At 35.3% G+C, this 20,288-nt stretch overlaps 2 protein-coding genes across 2 annotated transcripts in view; both read left to right on the top strand.

The window, feature by feature from the left end:
* Positions 1 to 20,288, top strand: part of LOC142341466 (bromodomain-containing protein 1-like) — a 284,999-nt gene that overhangs the window by 260,192 nt on the left and 4,519 nt on the right. The window lies entirely within an intron of this gene.
* On the top strand, positions 10,097 to 18,756 carry LOC142340671 (uncharacterized). Its single transcript, XM_075391361.1, has 3 exons — positions 10,097 to 10,744; positions 10,821 to 10,929; positions 18,079 to 18,756. The coding sequence occupies exons 1-3, from the start codon at positions 10,200 to 10,202 to the stop codon at positions 18,754 to 18,756; spliced, it is 1,332 nt and encodes a 443-aa protein (XP_075247476.1). The 5' UTR covers positions 10,097 to 10,199.

Below are 20,288 nucleotides of genomic sequence, written 5' to 3'. Positions count from 1 at the left end.
AGGTGTGTGATTCACACTCCAATGATTGAGAGTTCGATCACTTGCCTCCGTGAAAGCTGTCTGTGTAAAGATGAGCTCTTACTTAATCATAGCTTCAGGTTGACCATAGACTGAACAATGTTGGCTTCAATGATGGTACCACGTGAGCAATGCTGCTCATAAAAAAGAACAGTCTGAAATGTGGGGAATGATAAGAAAAAGGGCAACTGAGAACAGACCGCATTAGCCTAAGGCTGTTCCGCTGCGATTACGCAGGAACCTAAATTATTATTATCATTAATTATTCAAATTAGTTTCTCGGTTAAAAGACAATTTACCCAATGCCATCATACCCAATGTCAAAATACCCAATGCCATTATACCCAATGCCAAAATACCCGATGCCATTGTACCCAATAACAAAATACCCAATGCCGTTATACCCAATTCACATTGATATCTTCGTTCCATAATCCGAGTACTAATTAGCAGAAAATAACTCACCGTATGATTTAACAAGCGGATAATTTAATCCCATGTTTGGTTGTGATAGTTTTATATCAAATCTCACGGGCCGCTGAGGCATGGCCATGCCCATTAAGTATGTTAAAACATACGGGTAATAACGACTGCTAATTTTTTGTCGGATTATTGAACGAAAATATCAAAGTACATTGGTTATAATAGCATTGGGTATATTGTCATTGGGTATAATGGCTTTGGGTATTTTGGCATTGGGTATAATGGCATTGGGTAAATTGTCCTGACACCTAGTTTCTCGCTTAGTGATTTTCATATTTGCTCAATCTGAGAACAAACTTTTGCTAGTTAGTATTTTGAAAACTAAATTCGTTTAAAATTAGCTAGAAAATCAAACACTCTGTATACAACTTTGACATATTTTGCTTGATAGCCACGTTGCCATTTCAGGGTTTTCTTTTATCAGCTTTCAAAAGCCCTCAGGGAAAAAGCATAGAAGTATAGGTGACACTTTGTTGCGTTCAGCAATTTTCAAAAAAACTATATTTATTTGACCAGGAGATTAACCGACAAGTGTTCTTGAAGTCCTCGCCATGACTTAGCAGAATTCGACTAGCAAGCACTTAGTCAGCATTGAAAAATGAAAAATGATTTGCATTTGATCTTCTCGCTCGGAAGTTTTGCACGAGTGGTTCGGGTCTGTCTGATCTCATATCTCTAACCCATTGATCATATCAATGGACTCTTTCCACTCTGGACAAAAATACAATGAAGGTAGCAATTACTCTTCTAGCAAACAATTGGACTTACATTCAAAGGAGGTGTTCTTCAACATTCATTTATATCCGATCTATTGTAATGTTATGGCACCTTAGGCTTGAGACAAAACTTGATGATTATTGGCACAACCTAGGCAATGTTAAGACAAAAAATGGACAGACAATCAGAAAAAAGCAAGAGATCGGAAAGCACAAATTTACGCAATAGATCAAAAATGAAACTTGTTGAAGTTGAACTGGTCAATCAGGTTTACAAAACACAAGCCCGAGTGACATATTTAGTTTGTGACAATAGGTTTGCTTGTGATGGATTCATATTTTCTCCGACTTTTTCAGCTAGAAAAAAAATTCCATGTTTCCTATTTTCTCAGCTAGTAAGGCCGTCTTTTCTGTTTTCAAATTTTTATTTTGTGTACTTGTTCAAATTTAAGAAAGCATTAGTAATTTTCTTTGAACGCCCTCGCAGCAGAACTTCAAGATAGTTCTAGTTTTTAACGTTTGAGTCTCACAAGAAAAACTTGATCATAAATTTAGCCGTCTCCTATCGTAATTAATTGACATGAAATCAAATAAAAAGTGAGACAAAACAATTTCTCAGTTTTGATTACGTTTTTTTTTAATTTATATTGTTGGTATCTCGCTTCGCGGTCTCTGAGCATAAATGGCAACTAATCATTTTATTCGAGCATTAATTTGAAACAAAGAGGCTCGTTAATAAGCGTTTGCACATACTGTTCTAATCCCGCACATCCATGTTTTGATTTAATTGTCTACCAAACGAGGAAGGGTTAAAAACTATCCGAAAATTCACATATCGTTGAACCAACATGTAAGTGAAAAAATAGCTCTGGATTAAAGAACCATTGAGACTTGGCATTTATGAGAGTACTGGACGAGACAGATATAGAAACAAATAAAAGCAAAATTTAATTAAGACCAAAACTCGATGTCTCTAATTAAAGAAACACTTAACAATAAAAAATGAAAAAAGATGAAAGTTGAAATAAAGAACTTAACTTGTACATCATTAGGTAAGATATTAGAACTGTCATAAATGAGACTCCGTTACAGATCAACCAAGAAGAGCAAAAAGTGCAAACTTCAAAAATCCGTCTCTCTTTTAAAAAAAAAACAATTTCAAATTGACTAAAACCAACACTTATTAACTTGGCTCATTAACAAGATTAGTCTATATCTCGTAGGAAGCAAATGAGAACTGCCATTATCCGCAATATGTGAGACCTCAACAAAGAAAACAATAAAAAAGGAAACAAAAATCCGTAAAATTTAACGAGAAACCGATGTTGCCAACATAAAAAGCATTAGCTATTCATGGAAAACTTTGAATTTCTTCAATTCCACGATTCTTCAGCACCAATTGGGCGACGTCCTTAGTGTGGTATTGTGGCGAGCAAACAAAAACTCAGCAAAAGGTAAACATCCGTTAAGCACACATTTCTTATGAAAATTCCTAGTGCCACTTCAGAAAAACTCTTCAAATACAAAATACGTCAAAACGTCTAACAATTTGTCCAAGACAAATTGTTGAATCAATAAAGATATAAGAGTATTAAACACTAGAGTATTTAAAGAGTATTAAAAACACTAAAATGACAGAAAAAAAATTTTCTGTCTGAGGTTCTTTTAATTTCAAATTGCTTCCTTAAAATGTGGCTTTTAAAAGAAGACACGAAAAAGAACCTCAAAAATTGATTAGTGTCGAAAACTCAAGAAACTTATAGGAAAAAACTTTTCTAACCTCAAAAGACTTCATTCGAAACATAGTCAACAGATCAAAAATTGTTTGCGCCAACAGAAAGTTTATGAACTCTGTCAGTAAAGCGAACATTTTTTTATTAACGACAATTAGAAGAAAAGTTTTGTAGATCAAAAACATTTTCTCTAAAAAACAAAAATATTTGAAACTCACTAAAACCATTAGCTATAATCTGAAATCAGTTAATAGATTCACTTAAACATCCATAGAAAGAATTACGGTTCAAGGCTGTCAGGAATAAACGTACGACAACAACAGTATGAAAATTAAAGGAAAAAACAAAAAATCCAAATAATTATTGCGAGAAAATTGTTTTCAATTAAATCTTTAATATTTTGCGATTTTTTTCAATGCCAATTTAATAAGATAATTCCTTATTTTGGGCAAATCTGCAAAATTTTTTTTGAAATTTCGTATTAGAAAAGCGAAGAAACCACAATTTATAATTAACACCATTATAAAGAGCATTTTCACATCACTAGGAATAAGTTTTTCCCTGTGTATATTATGACCAGGCTATAAATGGAAAGACTTAGATTAAAAACTGGTTCAAAAGGTCACTGGCATAATCTTAGAACAAAAAACTCAAAGTCCATTAGATAACAGAGGCATTAGATGACAACTGAAAGCTTTGCATAGTTGTTCAATAAACGAATAAGTGGTTTCACAACCGTTTAAACATAAGCTAATCATGGAAAACGTTCAAAATCTACCTTAACAAGTTTTGTGAGCGACAATTGGGCAACCTCATTAGCGTGACTTTGTGGAAAGAAGACAAAAACTCAGAAATTGAAAAATATCGAAAAATTGTCACTTTTACAAAAATACGTAGCATCAGAGCCAAGAATTCTTTGATTGGAAGCAAGACCATTATGAAGATAAAATCTTGGTTCACTAGAAAGTGCATGCAAAGTTCCGTTCCAAAATTGGTTTTTTTTGTAAAAACAGACATTTTTTTAAAAAAATCAAAAAAGCATAAACTTTTAAATTAGAACAAAATCAGACTAACTTGCAAATGCCGAGAAAGCTAGTTATTGTGCCTATTAATGGGGAAGCCAAATCATAAGACGTCAAAAAATTTCAAAACAGAACTCAAAATTTTACAAACAATTTATCGGAAGGACAGTGTTAATTCATCTAAACTATCAGACATTGAAAACCATTAAAACTTCAGATTGACAGAACAAATAAAGTATGCCTCTGAAAATTGTTTTTGTCAAAAACTCAAGAAATTTTGATGAAATTACATTTCTAAGCTCAACGACGTCAGTCAAAACGTAAATAGCAGCCCGAATACTGCTTGAACTATCGGCTTGAACAGCAAATTGATAGATTGATCAGCAATAGCTATTGCTTGAACAGCAAATTGATAGTTATGTCAGTAAACAGTCTAAATTTGTTGTTGACGACAATTGGAGCTAAAATTCGGTAGTACAGAAACATTTTCTCTCAAGAAGAAAGTTAATTGAATGTCACCAAAACCAATACTTGTAATCTGAAATCAGTGAGCGGACTCATTTAAACATCCAAAGAATGATTTAAGGTCTACATTTGTCAAAAATATACCCTGAGGCTACAGCAGAAAAACATTCAGAGAAAAAAACAGAAGTTCATATGAATATTGCAAAAGAATGATTTTGCAGCCGTTAAAACTTTAAGCTATTCAATGAAATCTTCAGAAACCGTGTTTTGCGGATTTGTTCAATGCCAATTTATTGAGATAACTCCTTGAAGTGATAATCTGAAAATAGAACAAATTGCAACCTCAAATATACGCTAACCTGCAAAAATCACAAATTTTAATGAAATGTATTAGCAAAGCCAGGAAACCTTTGATTAAAAATAAAATCAATCTTGAGAGTATTTTTTACAATACTTGGCATAAATCTTTCTCTGTATATATTGAGGCCAAGCTTCATGTGGACAGATACAAGGTAGACATCTGCAAAACTCAAAACCTTACTGAAAGGTCCTCACAACAAATATAATCAAAGTCCTAGAGGCTTTAGAGAAGAACTGAAAGCGTTGCTTTGAACTACCCATAGCTCTTTGATTACGCAATTGAATCTTTGATAAATGAGACAAAGTCACGGGGGCTGCAAGTATGACAAAAGAAGGCGGAACAAGAGAAATTAAAGTTTAAAAAATAAAATACATTGTCAAAAACACAAAAATTTTGGGCGCTGCTCTGAAGACATAATATATATTTGTTTGGCCTCAAGTGATTGTAAACAGCATCTGTTATTTGGGCTATTGATTGTATGAAACCATGATGCGTCCAACCATAGCCCCAATTTTGCTGTGAGTACAACAAAAAATTTTAATTATTCCATACGTTTGCAATAATGATCAATTAACAATTGAAATATTTCAATAAATCAAAAACAAATGATGCATTTTGTATAAATATTGAGATTTATTATCAAAAACCAGGCAAGTTTCTGATTCTAGAAAACTCCAGTAGGAATAAAAAGTACAAAAAACCCTTTTTGGGCGGTTTCAAAGAATGTGAGAGCGGATGCTAGGCCCCTACTTACGGTATATTTGTACAAAAGCGCAAAAAATAGCGTAATTGGAGCCATATTTGATTTAAAAAGTCTGAACTTCGAACAATTGCCAAAAATTTTCTAACTAAAAGACTGGGATAAAACCGACCGACGAGCATGCTGCATCCTTAAGTGAAACCAAAAACCTTGTTGTTAACAATTCTAAACAACTTCGGCAAAATTGACAAAAATTTGGTAAAGAAGTGCGGAAGAAGCCCCACCGGCCCGCCAGGGGCAATTTAAAATACGGGTTTCCCAAAATTTGTCGGCTTATGTGACCTGATTTTCAAAAGTCGACTTGCTTGCCAATCGCCTTGCTTGACCGCCATCATTGTACTTATTTTTCATTTTAGACAGTGAATAATTAATGACGTATCAATGGAAAATAAGTCCAATTCTTGTTCGGATCGATCTCCTTGTTAAATAGATAGCAGCATGGATCGACTGATAGCATTTTTTTGCTTAGAAGCGGCAAAAAGGGAACTCAGCTTGAACTTCCGTCGTTCTTAACAAAAAATCACGCAGTTGTTTGAGATTTTAGGTCAAAATTTTGAACTGACTTCTGCAGATTCTCATTATCTTGCTCACACGAAACCTATACACTTTAAAATGACCAATGTTCATAAAAGGCAAGTTTCTGGGTAGGTACATAGGAACATCTGGTATTTTAAATTCTGGCACAATAGAAATTTGGTATTTTAAAATGTGCACGTGAGGGTTTTGTAGTTTTTGAACATAAAAGAGAATATTTCCGAAGAATAACTGTTTGCCTTTTCCTAGCTGTTCCCGATATACCTTCCATCATGAGAAGCTTCGTACGTTGCTTGTTTTTAAGTCCAAAAAATGGCCGAAAAAATTTTTGTTATCAAACAAACAAACAATACATGTTTCCCAAATTTAAAACGCTTTTGCAATGTAGTTTCGATTTTTTGATTTACTTTAATTTTTTTTATCATATCTCTAACCCATTGATCATATCAATGGACTCTTTCCACTCTGGACAAAAATACAATGAAGGTAGCAATTACTCTTCTAGCAAACAATTGGACTTACATTCAAAGGAGGTGTTCTTCAACATTCATTTATATCCGATCTATTGTAATGTTATGGCACCTTAGGCTTGAGACAAAACTTGATGATTATTGGCACAACCTAGGCAATGTTAAGACAAAAAATGGACAGACAATCAGAAAAAAGCAAGAGATCGGAAAGCACAAATTTACGCAATAGATCAAAAATGAAACTTGTTGAAGTTGAACTGGTCAATCAGGTTTACAAAACACAAGCCCGAGTGACATATTTAGTTTGTGACAATAGGTTTGCTTGTGATGGATTCATATTTTCTCCGACTTTTTCAGCTAGAAAAAAATTCCATGTTTCCTATTTTCTCAGCTAGTAAGGCCGTCTTTTCTGTTTTCAAATTTTTATTTTGTGTACTTGTTCAAATTTAAGAAAGCATTAGTAATTTTCTTTGAACGCCCTCGCAGCAGAACTTCAAGATAGTTCTAGTTTTTAACGTTTGAGTCTCACAAGAAAAACTTGATCATAAATTGGAAGCAAGACCATTATGAAGATAAAATCTTGGTTCACTAGAAAGTGCATGCAAAGTTCCGTTCCAAAATTGGTTTTTTTTGTAAAAACAGACATTTTTTTAAAAAAAATCAAAAAAGCATAAACTTTTAAATTAGAACAAAATCAGACTAACTTGCAAATGCCGAGAAAGCTAGTTATTGTGCCTATTAATGGGGAAGCCAAATCATAAGACGTCAAAAAATTTCAAAACAGAACTCAAAATTTTACAAACAATTTATCGGAAGGACAGTGTTAATTCATCTAAACTATCAGACATTGAAAACCATTAAAACTTCAGATTGACAGAACAAATAAAGTATGCCTCTGAAAATTGTTTTTGTCAAAAACTCAAGAAATTTTGATGAAATTACATTTCTAAGCTCAACGACGTCAGTCAAAACGTAAATAGCAGCCCGAATACTGCTTGAACTATCGGCTTGAACAGCAAATTGATAGATTGATCAGCAATAGCTATTGCTTGAACAGCAAATTGATAGTTATGTCAGTAAACAGTCTAAATTTGTTGTTGACGACAATTGGAGCTAAAATTCGGTAGTACAGAAACATTTTCTCTCAAGAAGAAAGTTAATTGAATGTCACCAAAACCAATACTTGTAATCTGAAATCAGTGAGCGGACTCATTTAAACATCCAAAGAATGATTAAAGGTCTACATTTGTCAAAAATATACCCTGAGGCTACAGCAGAAAAACATTCAAAGAAAAAAACAGAAGTTCATATGAATATTGCAAAAGAATGATTTTGCAGCCGTTAAAACTTTAAGCTATTCAATGAAATCTTCAGAAACCGTGTTTTGCGGATTTGTTCAATGCCAATTTATTGAGATAACTCCTTGAAGTGATAATCTGAAAATAGAACAAATTGCAACCTCAAATATACGCTAACCTGCAAAAATCACAAATTTTAATGAAATGTATTAGCAAAGCCAGGAAACCTTTGATTAAAAATAAAATCAATCTTGAGAGTATTTTTTACAATACTTGGCATAAATCTTTCTCTGTATATATTGAGGCCAAGCTTCATGTGGACAGATACAAGGTAGACATCTGCAAAACTCAAAACCTTACTGAAAGGTCCTTACAACAAATATAATCAAAGTCCTAGAGGCTTTAGAGAAGAACTGAAAGCGTTGCTTTGAACTACCCATAGCTCTTTGATTACGCAATTGAATCTTTGATAAATGAGACAAAGTCACGGGGGCTGCAAGTATGACAAAAGAAGGCGGAACAAGAGAAATTAAAGTTTAAAAAATAAAATACATTGTCAAAAACACAAAAATTTTGGGCGCTGCTCTGAAGACATAATATATATTTGTTTGGCCTCAAGTGATTGTAAACAGCATCTGTTATTTGGGCTATTGATTGTATGAAACCATGATGCGTCCAACCATAGCCCCAATTTTGCTGTGAGTACAACAAAAAATTTTAATTATTCCATACGTTTGCAATAACGATCAATTAACAATTGAAATATTTCAATAAATCAAAAACAAATGATGCATTTTGTATAAATATTGAGATTTATTATCAAAAACCAGGCAAGTTTCTGATTCTAGAAAACTCCAGTAGGAATAAAAAGTACAAATAACCCTTTTTGGGCGGTTGCAAAGAATGTGAGAGCGGATGCTAGGCCCCTACTTACGGTATATTTGTACAAAAGCGCAAAAAATAGCGTAATTGGAGCCATATTTGATTTAAAAAGTCTGAACTTCGAACAATTGCCAAAAATTTTCTAACTAAAAGACTGGGATAAAACCGACCGACGAGCATGCTGCATCCTTAAGTGAAACCAAAAACCTTGTTGTTAACAATTCTAAACAACTTCGGCAAAATTGACAAAAATTTGGTAAAGAAGTGCGGAAGAAGCCCCACCGGCCCGCCAGGGGCAATTTAAAATACGGGTTTCCCAAAATTTGTCGGCTTATGTGACCTGATTTTCAAAAGTCGACTTGCTTGCCAATCGCCTTGCTTGACCGCCATCATTGTACTTATTTTTCATTTTAGACAGTGAATAATTAATGACGTATCAATGGAAAATAAGTCCAATTCTTGTTCGGATCGATCTCCTTGTTAAATAGATAGCGGCATGGATCGACTGATAGCATTTTTTTGCTTAGAAGCGGCAAAAAGGGAACTCAGCTTGAACTTCCGTCGTTCTTAACAAAAAATCACGCAGTTGTTTGAGATTTTAGGTCAAAATTTTGAACTGACTTCTGCAGATTCTCATTATCTTGCTCAAAACACGAAACCTATACACTTTAAAATGACCAATGTTCATAAAAGGCAAGTTTCTGGGTAGGTACATAGGAACATCTGGTATTTTAAATTCTGGCACAATAGAAATTTGGTATTTTAAAATGTGCACGTGAGGGTTTTGTAGTTTTTGAACATAAAAGGGAATATTTCCGAAGAATAACTGTTTGCCTTTTCCTAGCTGTTCTCGATATACCTTCCATCATGAGAAGCTTCGTACGTTGCTTGTTTTTAAGTCCAAAAAATGGCCGAAAAAATTTTGTTATCAAACAAACAAACAAAACATGTTTCCCAAATTTAAAACGCTTTTGCAATGTAGTTTCGATTTTTTGATTTACTTTAATTTTTTTTATCATACATAAAGTTTCGGTAAATATTTGACCAGCAGCAAAATGTAGTATTTTCTACGGAGCAGATTTTCAAAAGTTCTCAAATTTTGATGTGGTTCTCGAAGCTACTTTTTATCTGTGTACATGTTTAGAGTTTTCTGAGTACTTCAAGAGATTTTTTAAAATTTGATTATGATTTTTGTTAATTAAACTTTAAAAACTTGTTAGAGTATGTATTCTTTGACGTATATTATTATTTTGTAAAGTAATGGTTTTCAATTGTATGTTTTAATGCTCTATTTGTTACTCTCGGCGTCAATACATTCATTCAATCTGCGGCCAATAACCGAAAAAGAATAAAATCAACAGGTTGTATATCTTTGGTGAAGTGAATGAAGATAAGCATTTGTTTTTTTTATAGTTTTCATAGATACACAAAAATCGAGTTCATTAGCTGGTTAAGAAATGATATCTGTTCCTCAATTAATTACTTTTGCATTTGCTACCACTTCGCTCTTAATTATATATTATCACTTTTTTGGAAACTTTGCAACCATAGCTCAAATATTGACAGTTAAAAGTTATGAACCATTACGAATTAAAACTAGAACTAACAAACAGTTCAGGATTTTCAGTTCTCAGTTGGAATTATGTCAACCTAGAGATCGGTTCATTATTTTCCAAGATGTTGATCAGGTGGGAGCTGGATTTCTTCACAAGTTTGAAGACTTCCAGGCCGCTTGTGAATTGGCTATAAGGACAGGCAGAACTTTAGTTGACTACTCCCCGAGGCTCGAGGGCGCACACCTACTCAGAAACCGTCAATCTTATCCTGAAATGCGAAAGATGTTTCTACCTCAACCCGGGCCAGGGTATAAAACCGAGTGGTTCCAGGGCAGTGATCAATTCCTCGTTTTGAAGAGATTCATGCCTGGATGGACTTTTGGCGACTATTTTGATTTCTCCAACTTGACGTACAACCTCCAATATGCAAATGCAAGTGTTACCAAGTTAATAATGATAATTTGCTTTTTCATTTATGGTGCTCTCGGGCAAACTCCGCGGGCCAAATCCTGGTTGTTCCAGGTTGCCCCAAGCGGACACTACCATTGTCCAGACGTCATGCGTTCATCGACTTTTGTTAAATTCGTCCACATTTCCAGAAACAATGACTTTAAACGCACGAAGTCCCCTGGTGAGTTCATCTCTATCTGGACATACCTTGAGGGATCACAACCCGGCTTAGGTTAACAAATTAACCAATATTATTCAAATCTTTTCCATCCACTGCCAACTCTTTCAAATTACGCTTCTCATTTAATCACAAGGTTTCTCAATTACTCAAACATTTTAGCAGTGAAAGGTCAGCTTCAACATCGTTGGCCCTTTTTCCTCAGTGAGAAATTCTACGTCAATTGGCAGCACTGGGGCGATATTCACAACAGGCGTCCTGTAGACTCCGTCTTTGGTTAGATTCGTCGCTGATCGAATTGCTCCGTCAGATCCTTCGATTGTTTCTTTAACTCGGTGAACTTTGAAATACCTTCGTGTGTCACTATCTTCCAACAATAAAACAAAATCTTCTTGGTGCAGATACCTGTTTGATTCGCATTTTCGTTTTTTTATTGTTCAAAGTTGGTAGATACTCTTTGCGGAGTCAGTCCCCGATGAGATCCGAGTGAGCTTGTGTTTGTCTAAAGAGTTTTCCACGATAAACAATTTCTTCTGGACATGGTAAAAAAAGGTAGACAAATATTTCTGTTAGAAAGCAGGAAATGCTTTGAGGTAGTATATCCAGATCGTTTAAGTCAGAACTGACTGTACTCAATGTTTGCTCAACAAGACATATTGCGTTTGAGAGAAAATCTTTTGTAATTGGTCGGCTCTGCATCACTGTTTGCACCGGTTTCCTGCAAAATCTGACCGTTCGCTATTCACACGCCTCTAAATCAGGTGTTTCAGTATGATTGAGCTTCCATCTAATTCCTTGTTGAACTAGGTAGCTCTGCCTTCACTTTGGCCAATGTTTGTGCTCTGCTTTATCGACTCCTGATACATTTATTCCTGATTGAACGTAAAGAATTCGTTTGACAATCTGCTCCTTTATACCCACTACCATTACCGCTGCTTACACTACCATAATTGGTATTGAATGATGCCTCATTGGTGCCAATCTAATTTATTCATTCAAAAAAATAACGTCGGCAGAATATTTCTTTGGCTGAGAACGTAGATAAGCCACTGCAATCATAGTTTGGTTCAACTTTGAATTTCTTTGTGTTGAAATAACGTCTACCGATGCTGGTTTTAACTACAATAGGAATTTGTTCCTTCGATCACTTAAACAAATAGGCTATTTCACAGGGTTCTGTTCATTGTTCTAAAAATTTTGTCCAATTTTGTCCAGTTGTTTTTCAGGAGACATCTCATCTGATCAATGAATGAAGTAAACAATCCAATTGCGTTTAACGCTGAAGACATCAGAGACAAAATCTTCATATTATTCCCTCTATATTTGGCTCAACGGCATTTGATTTTTTTAACGGGATGATTGCAATTCTTGCGGTATCGTTTCGTTCTTTCCATCATTGTTGCTGATCCATTTCTTCAACTCAGACTCATGTTTTGAGAGAAGAGGTTGCTGTTGTTAGAACAATTCGATAGCTTCTTCCAGTCTATTGATTTAAACAAATCGTCCGAGCAGAAATTATTGTGGACTGCTTTTGCTGCTATGGGAAACTCGTCTTCTTTATCGAAGCCCACTCGTTTGAACGTGTAACTTGCGCATGTTGGTGAAATTTTCGCGGCCAAAAAACTGGCGCATATACTCATATATTTGCACATTTACAATAAATTTTTTATCAAGAGAAACGTCAGCTCTTGTCTTGTTCATTAAATTTGAACTGCAGAAACCTTGATTCTATATCAACTGTCATAGCTTTTGGTCCTCCAAAAAATCTTAAAAAATTTTCGGCCGAACAGCCCTTGCGGTAAATTAGTTCTCGCTAGTATTTTGTCCTTTAAGCACTTTTTGTGTTTTGATTCAGCGTTCCAATCTTGGTCACGGCGAATTTGTATGACCTTTGCACTGCATGATGTGGCAAATACAATTCATTCCCAAAAAAGCCTTTGAATTGTGATTCGTTAAAAAATTCTGTATCTTTAGACTGCTCATGCAATATTATAAGATCTGGTTAGGGTCTTTGGTCCCATGAGTAAATCTGACCCAATGCCGAAAAAAGTTGTGGGTTTGGTTCGGCTCCTGTTCTTTTGACAGCCTTCCAAATAACAAACGCTCGGCTGTAATCTTCGTCGAACTTTCTAGTATCTTTGCTTTTCAGTTCTTTTTTTGAAAAACCAACAGAGTTGATTTTGGAAACGTACGTTTCCTTTTCTTCTCAGAATTGAAACGTTTGCGTCATGTTCACTTCAACTGTGTGGGCAAAACGATAAACATATTGTCATTTCTTGCCTTTAATTAATCCTAATTCGGTCAGGAGAGCAACCATTGTACTTTGTGTTTCTATTGCTTAAGTCAGTTAGTAGGTGTTTTGACCTAAAATGATGCCAACTTCCCTCATGTTAAAAATTCGGTTTGGAGGTACACAAAGTGGTTGAAACTATGTTTCAGTTTCTTTAGTAGTCTTTGTTTTTAAAACAACCATTCGTACTTCAGATCCTTTGTTCCGTGCTTGCCAGCTATGTTGAGGGCAACTTGAGCTCTGAGGGTATGTTGAGCTCGGGACTGGTAACTTCTTTTGCACACTTTTATCGATGAGTGAAACCGTTGACCAACCATCGAGGAAAACATATGTCTTCAGCCTGTTACAATCAATCTGTGTTGAGGCAGGAATTATCTAACAAATGCCTGTAAATTCTTTAATCTGGTTGATTTTTGCTGCGTACACCTTAACTATGTGATTGCCGTCACCCATTTGGTTTTATGATTGGAACATCAGATCATTCTGGACTCCTTGCTTGCAAGTCTTTTTACAAGACATTCATTACATGAACGTTGTTTCTTCAGTTAACCATATCGATAGTTAATATTCGTTTTAATGGAAAACGAGCAGTTACAGATACGAAGAGTATTACCAGCTTGCGGACATTGATCGCTTTGGGTTGTCTTTGTTTCTTTTACGTTCAAAATGGCACTGATTTTTCTTACTTCTCAGGTGACAATATTCGCTCTTTTGTGAATACGCTCACGTGTTCCTAATGTGAGACACCACTTGTATCTAGTGTTTCAGTCTCTCAATTGGCCTCAAACACTTTAATTAAGGTGGGAACTATTTGTCCATTGCAGTACTGTTGTTGAGTCCAAACAAAAACGATAATTGTGTATATTGACAATATGCTCTTTCATGCTCTCTGCCATCATCACTGCTTGCTTTTCCGAGCGTGGTAATGAAAGGTACTTCATCCGTGCCATACTTAATATGCCGGTTGAGTATTCTTTTGAGTGAGAACGTAGATAGACCACTGCACTCATCCTGACAACGGATGCGTCATCAAACAATTAAACTTGACTTTGTTGTTCGCTGTGTTGAAATGTTTTCGGCAGATTCAGCTTTCAGTTACAAAAGGAAGTTGCTCCTTTAACGTAAAGAAACTTGCTTTTTTGCCGATTTCCACTTCGTTGTCTCAATTTTTTTGTCCATTTCTAATTGAGTTGTTATTCAGGATTCAGGAGTTGTCTCATGTAATCAATAAATGGAGCAAACAATCCGATACTGAAAATACCAGAGACCATATCTTCCTAGTACTCCCTCTGTATTTAGCTGGAAGCCATTTGCTGAATTTGCGGGTTGATTTCAAGTCTTCCATTATTGTTCCGTTTTTTCATTATTGTTGCTGAATGACTTCTCCAACTCAAACCCATGTTTTGTTAGAAGAGATTGTAGTTGATAGAACACGTCGGTATCTTCTTCCGGTGTTTCTACTGATTCAGTCAAGTTGTCCGAATGACAACCACAGGTTTGATTCGTATTACTATCTTGTAGTTCTTTGCTTATTTTAGTCCATAGGCGTTTTGACTTAGTTTGATGGCAACTTCCATCAAGTTAAAACTTCTGTTCAGAGGTAAACGGAAGTGGTTGGAATTTTCCGTTTTCAATTTTTTGTAGTCATAGCTTCAACTATCCAAAGATATTGACGGTAGTACAGTCGGTTCAAGCAAGTTCACCATTGGATACAGTCCCCTAATTCTGGAGCATCTTTTTCGGTCTTCAGATCCTTTGTTCCCCGTATGCAAGCTATGTTGAGGGTAACTTGAGCTCTGAGCGTATCTTGAGCTCGGGACTGGTAACTTCTTTTGCACACTTTTATCGATGAGTGAAACCGTTGACCAACCATCGAGGAAAACATATGTGTTCAGTCTGTTGCAACCAATCTGTGTTGAGACAGGAAATATCTGACGAAAGCTTGGAACGTCGGTACTCTTCTTGATTGTTACTGCGTTTACGCTTACAGCATGACGCACCTTGTCTAATTGGTATTATGAGCATTGCAAGCGCCAGTAGTTTTTAGAACATGAACTTTTAGCGCACTTGTTGATTTTTCAGTCTCTGATTTCAAGTTTTTCTCCCAGACATACATAACAGGAGCGCTGTTTTTTCACTGCTATATACCGTTTTTTATTATTCCTCTTCTTGGAAAACGGGAAGTTCCAAATACGGCGGGTACCATCAAATCGCGGACATTGATCGATTTGCGTTTTCTTCGATTCTCTTTCATTTGAACTTGCACTGACATTCCATGTTTTCAAGAATGATTTTTCTCATTTTGTAATAAGACTGCATTCAACTTTGCGTTAACATTTAAATGCTGAGAACCTTTCATGCTCGAATGCCTCTCTGGTTTTCAAACACGGTTAGACCAGGCCATTGCGCATTCTGGTTACCAATATATAATCACCGTTTCTCTTTCAGTATCTGCGGCATTTACACAATATTGAAATTTATCGCACATCGCCGATTTTGGTTTGTATTCCTTGACTACGTTCACAATCTTCAAGACGATAACAGAAAGCTCAACTAGATTTGCAATGTCATGAGGTCTCATTTGATTGGTTTTCCTCATACTCTCGAGTTGTGCCTCTATAAAAAATTCTGTCTTCCAATTTCTTTTCTAGAATGCCCCAAGTAGCACTGTTAAACTGCCCAGAATATCCATTCCCCGAGATTGAGGTTTTTGTTTCGCCTGTAGTAACCGCTACAATTGGCTCAAATACTTTGATTGGGGAATCATGTGCTCATCTGTTGCAATAAACAAGCTAGATAACCCACACCACCCCAGTAGTTTTCTGTCAAAGCTGTTTGACTTCAAAATTAGCAGAATGCTCCTAGTTGGATTTGCGATATTGTGGATGAAGCCTATCTTCATTCTATTCAGGGCTGAGGTCAGAGCGGGTTTCTGATCTTTCTGATGTCTGTGTTTCGTTCATCATATTGACCCACTACACAACATTTCTTCTTTCTGAGACCCATTTGAATGGTGAGTTGTTACGAATATTTGTTGATTTACATTGGACATATAGGGAAATTTGGGACCAAACATAAACGATCAACTGAATTAGCCAAGTATGCAGACAGACGAGTACCAAAAATAAAAGTAAAGACGAAAGACTCTACAGCAGAAGATTCAAAACAACAAAAAGGATCTGTTGAGATAAAACATCTGAAACAAAAAGATCAAAAGATCCAAAGTGCAAGCAGATGATATAAGCATTGCATTCTCTGCCCGATTTCGTATTTCTACCACCAGCAACAATGTGCGAGCTTTAAAATTAGGAAAACCTAGGGGTTACCATAAGCACGACGAAGCTTTTAAAGATAGACCAGATTTGACTGAAATTCTGCATTTTAGCATTGAACAAACAATTGCATCACCACCAGCCCGGCCTATCACTTCAACGTCATCTGCAGCGCAACTGACACCTTACAAAAAACAAGAGAGCAGCAGAGGTCAGCGACACTTCCGTTTCAGAATATTGCGCTATTAGGTGGAGCAAACAAGAAGAGAAGAAATCTAATCGAAAATCGCAAAGTCAACAGACACAAACCATTGTTGAGAACATTCAAACAACACACGGATTTTCCACAGATGTCCGAAAAACTAACACTACATTTATAGGCACATATTCACCTCGTAATCCAAATGAAAGATGGACGTGTGATCCCCATCCAAATATAACAGCGGAACGCAAAAAGATTTTTTATGAAGCAGAACGTTGCGAAGATGATGCATATGATTAAAACTCCATCATTGAAAAAACAAACAGCTTTATATGTTTATTTAATAAATGTTAGTATAATTTTATTCAACTGGTGAATAAGTACTAAATTTACGATTTAATTCTATTCATTGTAAACATTATTATTTCCTCGCAAAGGGGGAAATATCATAGGGCCTGAATATTGGGATCAATATTCATTGCCCTATTTTGATCATCTTCATCAATTCATTGCCGTATTTTTTCATCTTTTTCTTGATTTAGTTTAGTTCAAAAACTTGACCTTATCTTAATTTGTTCATTTTCATTGACAAGAAACTGTCTTTTCAAACTTTAAATAAACTGAAATTCCTGTCGTTGTGAATGGTCAACTCATGATAATCTCAATTTCTTCTTGAGCAGTAATTCATACATATCATTGCCATTCTCATAATTCTACTGCTAAAGTTCAGTTGCAATTTAAACTTTGCCATTCGCTCTTCAACTCGAGATAAGAGAATTAAGTTGTCAATCGCGACGCAATCTCTCAATAGTAGTAGATAAATCTAATAATCACTTAAACGTAAAAAGCAAACGCGGTTCAAACTCAAATCTCTAAGGCAATAGACGTCATTCGCAGTGCACTCGGATTAATCGTAAAGCAATCAGTATAACAAACCAAAATCCGCAAATCTTGCAAAAACTCACTGCTAAAAATCGCAGATCTTACAATAATTCACCGCTTAAAACCGCTAATCTTACAAAATTTCTTTGCTTTCGCCGAATTAATCGCTAAAAGATGGGAGCGATTTGCGGTGAAAAAAATTTTTTTTCAACAATATTCAACGCAATTCTTACATTATTTTTTTTACAAATCTTCAACCCGGGTCGACTTGATGCGGGTATGGGTGGTTGGGGGTTAATTTGGTGCCGATTCTATTTTGCTTCAAAACTAATACTTCCGGGTTGCTCCCTCTGTCTTTACTTTTGGAACTTAGTTTTTGGGCGCTGTGGCTTTTGTTTTTGTCTTTGGGATGCTATGGCACCTTCTTTGTTTCTGAAAACTACCGTTTCAGAGGGTAAAAAGCTGATGTTAGTTGAACTGCTAAAGTTTTATTTCGATTTTTTCAGGGAACTACAAAGAAATGTCGACTGGAAGCTTCGTTGGATTCTCCCAAAAATCTAACCCAGGCAGCAACGAGCGTTTTAACTCTCGAATATTTGCAGATAAACATCTGGTGCTTAACGTGTCACTTCAGAATTAATCAAGTTAATTTAACTAATTCCGTGCAAAGTTATGACAACAGCTTGAGTAAAGTATCAGTTTTCAAAAGGAAGACATTTTCTCCATTTATCAAATATGCGGCTCTTAAAATTAAATACATCATAATGAAGACAGCGAAGAAAAAACAGTTGAAAATCAATGGCAGTATTGGAAATAGAAAATTCATTGTTATTCATCTGCGAGGACGCGATAGACCACAGGCTTTATCTAAATATAGAGGTAATCAACTAGTAAACAAGATAGAGTCATACGGGGTGCTCAATAACAACAGCATTGTTTATCTAATGACTGACCTACCCCAAGACCATGCTCAAATTAAGGCTGTGAGAACATATTTCAAGGATTTTATTTTTCAGGATTTGGATATTGAATTGTTTAAACACAATTCCTTTCAGAAAATGGGATCTTATTTGGTTTATGTGACTGAAATGGCGCTTCAAGACATTTCGGATGGAATTGTGAGAACCTACTCAGATCACACATTGCCAAACAAAGAGAAAGAGCTGGGCTTTCTTTCGTCCTGACAAAAACGATGAAAGGGTTCAAATCAGCGTTGAAGTGTATATTTTGAAGCGACGTCAGTTGACAGGAAGTTATTTATCTATTCAACTCTTTATATTTCGCTCATGCGGAGAAAAATTGTTAACTAATTCAATTTCCGAAAATAAGCCCAATTTCCATAAGAAAGCAGAAAGGTATCGAAAAGAACATGACAAAAATTATTATTGTTCAATTTTAAATAAAAAGTTCGTTAAAAACCCAGAAATTGCCAATGTTATCACGAATAGTTTCAGTAGCGATGGATTTTTTAAATTAATTTGTGCATTGCAGATTCACTACTAAAATTAGTGCACGTTATTGCTAGTGAAATTAAGATAGCATTTATCAGCAATTCAGAAATCTTATTGTATGCAAAAATTTTTTTCTTGTGAAGGAAAAATTTTTTGTCAAAGTGAGGAATTTTTGAATTTCTTAACAGGCCGTCCCACAACCTGTTGTGAAAATATTGACTTGGATGTTTTGCGCGCAAATTAGTGCATGTTTATGCTATGGATATTAAGAAGGCATTGGCAGCGCTTTACACAATTTTTTGTTTGTAAATTTTTTTTTCGATATTTAAATGTTGTGAAAACGCGGTTTCCGATTCCTTAACAAGCCATTAGCATGGCGTTGAGATTATTGAAATCCGCTTGTGCCTCACTATTAGAGACATCCTGATGAATGCAATTTTATAGTCGTGTGAAGAAAACAGAATGCAGTTGAAATTTAAAAAGAACTAGAGATTTTGAGAGAGAACTGTTTGGCAGCCGTTAAAACTATAAGCTATTCACTGAAATTTTTATAAAAAGTGCTTTCGCACCGTCTTAAAATTCCATCCTGCAATTGTCCTTAATGTGATAGTTTGAAAGCGAAATATTGCACTAAAGCAAAAAAATTGATGTTCTTTGTGTAATTTTTAATTTATATTTTTTTCCGAAAATCCTGCAAAATTTTAATTCCAGAAGACTGCTATAGGACTTGAAGGTAGAAATAGCTGTTTTTGAGGAGTAGTGGCAACAGGTATTTGGTCTCAATAGGTATTTGGGTCATCCGGCATATTTAAACAAATTTGGATAAGAGATCGTATTTGGAGCCGTTTTTTATTTTAAAATACTGAAATTTGAAAAATGTTGCAAGGTTTTAACAGAAGAGCAAGATTAAACCAATCGGCAATCTTCTTTCAACCCTAACAGTGCAATAAAAAACTGTTGTTAACAGTTTAAACAAATTTAAGCAAAATTGAAAAAAAAATTGGTCAAGAAATACGGAAAACGTTGAAAAAAACAACAATATTTTGTCTTCTATTCACTGAAATTTAAACCAGGATAACTTCCTGTAAAAACCGAAAATCAAAAAATAATTCAATTTCCATATTCTACGCTGGACGGGTTTTCTAATGACACAATTCTCTACGATAAGTTTACCGATCGGCCAAAATTTGACTGACGAAAAACCTAGCTGAGTATATAGTTCCTCTCTCCACCAGTGGGTCGCAATAAAAACGCCATAAACTTGA

Source organism: Convolutriloba macropyga, chromosome 6 (assembly GCF_964194025.1).
Source record: "Convolutriloba macropyga chromosome 6, txConMacr16.3, whole genome shotgun sequence".
NCBI classification, from domain to species: Eukaryota; Metazoa; Xenacoelomorpha; order Acoela; family Convolutidae; genus Convolutriloba; species Convolutriloba macropyga.
The sequence above is the reverse complement of the archived record's forward strand: the minus strand, read 5'-3'. Positions and strand labels throughout refer to the sequence as shown.